At 39.4% G+C, this 6,000-nt stretch overlaps 2 protein-coding genes across 2 annotated transcripts in view; one reads left to right on the forward strand and one right to left on the reverse strand.

Annotated features, from left to right (window-relative positions):
* Window positions 1-3,547, forward strand: part of zmp:0000001236 (mastermind-like protein 2) — a 37,152-nt gene extending 33,605 nt beyond the window's left edge. Inside the window, exons 3-5 of the mRNA XM_034866605.1 lie at window positions 1,583-1,747; window positions 1,868-1,976; window positions 2,064-3,547. Coding sequence (XP_034722496.1) covers window positions 1,583-1,747; window positions 1,868-1,976; window positions 2,064-2,908 — 1,119 coding nt within the window. The 3' untranslated portion in view covers window positions 2,909-3,547. The remainder of the gene's footprint in view (window positions 1-1,582; window positions 1,748-1,867; window positions 1,977-2,063) is intronic.
* yap1 (Yes1 associated transcriptional regulator) overlaps window positions 1,789-6,000 on the reverse strand; it is a 42,869-nt gene continuing 38,657 nt past the window's right edge. Inside the window, exon 9 of the mRNA XM_034866607.1 lies at window positions 1,789-1,808. The gene's annotated coding sequence lies outside the window, so the exon portion shown is untranslated. The remainder of the gene's footprint in view (window positions 1,809-6,000) is intronic.

Consider the following 6,000-nt stretch of genomic DNA (forward strand, 5'->3'; position numbering starts at 1 on the left):
CCCAGGGACAGTGTCCTGAGTCCAGACTGGAGGAAGTGCAGTGTGAGAGCCGGGAAGGCTGGGCCTGGATCACTGTCAGCTGCTTGCACTGCCGCAGGATGGGAGACTAAATCACTCCGCTCCTTCTTGGAGGCTGGGGCCACATGTGGTATTCATTAACAACAAGCTTGTGTAGAATAGGGGGGGGGGCATGGAAAACAGCTTCATGACACATCGGGATGACAGGGAGGATTACTCAGTTGTACATGCTCAAACACCCCTCATTGGGTTTTTCTTACAATAAAGATGGAACAAGCCCTCTTCAGTGTGCCTCTGCTGGGAAAATGCCTGCGATAGTCACAATTTCTCACAGTCTCGATAAGTGGATACACTGAATCAAAGCCAGTGAGCGCTTTGTGGTGTAACAGGAGATAACACTGTTGCCATGCTTGGTTTGCTGTGTGGGTTGAAGGCGAATATTAGCTCATGTGAATTGACTTGTGACTCCTGATGAGTTTCAACTTCCCTCATTCTCCAACCCTGTCTCGTTTGTTCTCCAAATTTCAGCTCTATTCATTATCACACACGCACACACAACCACACAGACACACTTCCCTCTCGATTTTCTGTTTTTTATCTCAGGGTCCACAAAGTCACCACCCTGTAGACATTCATCCTCTGCGAAGAATCTGTCCTCTAAGTAATGGCTTCTGCTAAATGCACTCTTGGATTTCTAATCCATTTCAACACAATGACTGACGTTATGTACACAGTGTATGTTGACTTGGATTTGGTGCACATTAACCTCTCTTACAAATGCTTGCACTTTTTTGAAGCTTAAGCATAGTGAGAGTGTCATTGTGTCTACATGAAAGATAGGTTTTACTTGGAGCGCTTGGATGGGCTGCACAGCTGCCTAAATAAGCTAAGAAATATGTATTACAAGGACATACAACATCTCATTCAGCCGTGGTGGGGAAAGCTTATCCACCAAAGCATATGTTCAGGACAAGACTTCAAACCAAATGCTAGTTTGGCTATCTCAATTTGGTTTGAGTGCTGCCGACTCCAACATTTTAATCAGTGTGATAGTGTCAGGAGCCAAACGGGTTTCTAGTGGATAGAATGCCTCCCTGCCAAACGCAACACAGTGATCAGTAAAGGAGAGCTTATTAAATGGAGGTAGTCATGGTGCTGGCGCTTAACCCCCCCATTGGCACACATTTCCTGCTGTCTCAGGGATTCTTTCCACTCTCTTTAGACACAATTATCAAGGGAGAAGCAGGCCTTGAGGAGCGCTCGCACTCCCCCTTCCAAAAAAAGCCTCTCTCCAAGTCTCCCTTTTTCATCTGCAGAGGGAGTAGCCTTGACCACATTCTGGAGGTTGAATAGGATCTTTCAGACAGGTCTATGATGCCTTGTAGAGTTTTGCCCTCTAGCGGTCAATTTATATTATTGCATTATTTTTTTTATTTTTTTTACCTCAACAGCTTTCCCTCGGCTCGAGGCATTAATCAGAGAAGAGAGAAAAAGCTGTATTTAAAAATGAAAAAGCAACTCCACTTACATTAATGTTTTACCATCATATGTGTCTTTTTCTAAGGGTGTTCCTCCTGGTCCGAGGCTCCCCACCAATGGAAGCTTAGGAGTCCTGTCAGCCCAGTCCCAGCCACGGCCCCCAGCACCCAACAACCAGCAGAAATGCCCAGCCAAAAGTCAGGCCATGCAGAGACCGCTTAATCAACAACAGCACACCATCAGCAATTCAGTAAGCTGCATCTTACATCACACTGCTTTCGCTAAGTAATAAGCAGTTCAGACTGTGAGGATTTTGTAGAATTGATCAATCACATAACCAGTATTCCCAACTGTGTCTTTCCTTTTTTAGGACAAAGACAATGCACATGATCAGTTCAATCGTCATCTCACAAGACCGCCGCCTGATTACAAGCAGTCGAGAAGTATGGTGGGAGTTCAGCCAGGAAACATCTTCACAGGTACTGTACTGTTCTGAGAAGTCCGAAATGCTTTACATGCTGACGAGTGACCATAATTATAATCAGGTTTTTTTGCTATATCTTTAGGTCCAAACTCATCCCAGTCTTCCAGCAATGGCCTTGAGAATGACCTCCAGTCCATGCCTTGTCAACTCCCTAGTGGGGCTGGTCCAAAGATGATTCCTTCACCATCGGACCGCAGATTCGGTATCGGGACTGATTGCCGTCCAAGTTCTTGTATTGGTCCATTCCAGCAGCATAACAATCAGAATCGAATTGGACTAAATCAAAATAAAACTAGGTTCCTGGGGCCGAGCACGCATGGGAATTCTTTTGGAATGAACAATGTAGCAGGTGTCCAACACACAAGAACCACAGCTGACCTGCATTCCTCAGGGGTACCGGGACAGGCTCTCGGGGGCTTGATGAAAAATGTCAACATGGGCTGGGGCTCAGCCAACAAGCACGTGACAACTGGACTCGGTGTTAGGGGGCTACTCAATCCTCTACAGTCTCAGGGGGCGCACCTGGACATGCCAAACCATCCGTACCAACAAAGGCATATCGGCCCCCCCAACCAGGTAGCACCAGACATTGGGATGCTCCCTCTTAACCCTTCGATGAGAGACGCAGGCCCACGGCCAGGCCAGCCAATGATGGGGTCTCCATCAGCAGTGGGAAACCTTAACCAGGCCTCTCCTGAACAGAGGGTACCAGCAGGCAACTTTGCCGAGCCCAGTCCCAGCTCGAGCAGCTACCAGCATAACCGGGCCAACCGACTGACCTTTGACTTCCTCCCCGAGGGAGACAACACAGTTCCAGGGATCAACACAGACTCAGACTTCATAGACTCCCTCCTCAAGTCGGGCTCTGGGAATGACGATTGGATGAAAGATATAAATTTGGATGAGATCCTGGGCAGTCACTCTTGAATTTGGGTCACAGATTGCTAAAAATCAACCCGCTACTTAAAGTATAGAGGTTATGGATGTAAGGTGCAAGGGTAACATTTGTAAATAATGTTAAAATGGAATTTTTATAAACTCATATTATTTGTTATCCAAGTATACTGTATTGTTTTGTATTGTATTTACTGTGAACTGAATTTGTGTTCTGTCCTCAGTACTCTGCATATTTTATTCCTGGTATATTTGCCAAGAAATAACTTTTCTTTGCAGTTACTTGTTTTTGTTTGTCATACTCATGCTGTAGTGCTGTCGTATAAGATACAATACCATAGTCACACTGTGAAAAAAAAACATTGCTGTGTTGCTTTCAAGTTCATCTTGGGATTCCAAGTTAAGTTTCTAAATCTACATCCACTATTTAGCATGATATGGTATTTACAATCGGACGTTTGGCCTCCATAAACAGAGAATCTTGCCACGCCAAATGTTCTCTCACTTATTATTTAAGTGTTTTCATCTGTGGTAGTTTTGATGCAATTTAAGTAATGTAACCATTCTTTTTTCACGTGGTATTTAATAACTATTGGGATAATAATGAGACATTATAATACATGTAATTAATAAAATGATTTGAAAAAATTAGGTTTTTGTTTTCTCCTTGAATAGATGCTTTGTTTTGTCTGATCTCTGTGGCATATACTATATTATTGAAATAGAGTTATTGTTTCAAACATTATTATGCAATACCTTATTGAAATAGCTGTAATTTGTTTCTTAGTTATTAAACAAAAAAGCATGATACCAATATGGCCAGCTATACATATCAGTCATAATTTGCTTTAACTCTTAATGATAGCTCAACATCATTAGCTTCTTAAACAAAATGTCTGGCACTGCCTCAGCTTGAAGGACTTTTAATGAGTTTCAACAGTAGAAACTGATAATATCTGTTTCTTTTTATGAGGTTGAAACATCCATGTTGTCTGGTTGAGAAAGAGCACACTGTAAAAAATGGTCCATTCCATGCCCTGTCAGAATGATTTGTAGAGAAGAGTATCTCAAAATATACAAATGTATCTTTCCATGATCCAGTCAAATACAAAGCAGGCAACTGTACTGCCAAGTGTGGTTGCAGAATGTTATTTCCAGATCCAATCTCCTTGCACCAAACATGAAATTAAAAACTCATTATCTTTCACATCCAGGGGCGTCATCGGGTTATTTATTGGTTGCAGAGCGCCTGTGACACAGTTTAGATCTGGGAAAGAACACTGTTCCTTCACAGAGAATTGCACAAACATGGAGATCTAGAGACAAACTTAGCTCATTGATAAGGGAATGTTATATCTTGTAAATGAGTGTTTGAACTGTTATACATTATAAATGTACATACAGCTCGTCCTCCATTTGTGTAAGCCACATCTGATAAAAGACTACAATACCCGTAATATTATCTTTTATATAAAAATCTTACATTATGTTGAACAAAGTCATAGTATGTTGGAAAAAGTGCTCCAGTGATCCATGTCCATCCTGGACAACTCCTCCCACGCCACAACACACTGGGCGGTCTGAGGAGCACCTTCAGCACTACAATCAGACACCCACAATGCAACAGCCTGTGGCCATTAAACTATATACCTACTCCTTCTGAGTAGTCTTTAAGTTTCTGAGTATGCTTTAAGTTCAGTTTTAACTTGGAGTTAAAACTGGTCCCAGAGCACGCATCCCCACATCACATCTCAATATAGACATACTATACTATGACTTTGTCCTACATACTATGACTTTGATTTGTTGATTTTTTAACATAATACACAATGACTTGTTTCAACAAAATACAATTTCACTTTTTTCAACATACTGTGGCTGTTTATCACTTTTTTTACTATGACTTTTTACAATGTGCTATACTATGACTTTTTTCTTCCTACTATACTATCACTTTGACTTTTTGGACATACTATGCTATGACTTTTTTATCACTTTTTAGACAAACTATGACTTTCTTCAAAATATTATGATATTACTTTTTCCAACATACTTTCACTTTTTTCAACTTTTTTCAACATACTTTACTATGACTTTTTGGAACATACTATATTCTATAATCTTTTATCACTTTTAGGAAATAATATGTTTTCAATGTACTACAATATTACTTTTTTCAACATTCCATACTATGACCTTTTTCAAAATACTACATCATGACTTTTTCCAACATACTATAAGATTTATGACTTTTCCTTCATACTATTACAATTTTTTATCACTTTTGTCATCATGTTATACGATGACTGTTTCCATCATTCTATACATGACTTGTTTTCAACTCTTTTCAACATATTATACTATGACGTTTTGGGCTGTTATCAACATTCTATACTATGACGTTTTCCAACATTCATTAAAAAAAATTTTAACACACTGTACTGTAAATCTTTAGTTGTTTTTGACAGACTACACTATGAATTCTTTTGACATACTGTACTATAACGTTTTCAACATATAATACTAATAAAACAAGACCACAAACATTTCTGAGGGAGAAACTTATACTACCAATGCTTCCACTGGGGAATTAGCTCAAATGGTAGAGAGCTTGCTTCGCATGTGAGAGGTAGTGGGATCGATGCCCTCATTCTCCAGAGAGTTGCATTATCATAAAAAAACTCAAAAATAGTCATATTACTTGTAAGCTGTGAAGAACCAAAAGTGATAGTATGTCAAGGAAGTCATAGACTTTTGTCGATGTACAATACTATGACTTTGTTCGATGTACTATAATATGACTTTATTTTAGAATGTTTTTTATGTACAATACTATGACTTTTTTCGATGTACTACACTATGACTGTTTTCGATGTACTATACTATCACTTTTTTATGTACTATACTATCACTTTTTTTTAAACTTTTATTCGATGTACTATACAATGACTTTTTTTGATGTACTGTACTATTACTTTTTTCAATGTAAAATACAAAGACTTTTTTCAATGTACTATACTACAACTGTTTTCGATGTACTATACAAAGACTTTTTTCGATGTACTATACTATGACTGTTTTCGATGGACTATATTATGACTTTTTTATGTACTATACCATGACTT

This window comes from Etheostoma cragini, chromosome 3 (genome assembly GCF_013103735.1).
Source record: "Etheostoma cragini isolate CJK2018 chromosome 3, CSU_Ecrag_1.0, whole genome shotgun sequence".
Lineage (NCBI taxonomy): Eukaryota > Metazoa > Chordata > Actinopteri > Perciformes > Percidae > Etheostoma > Etheostoma cragini.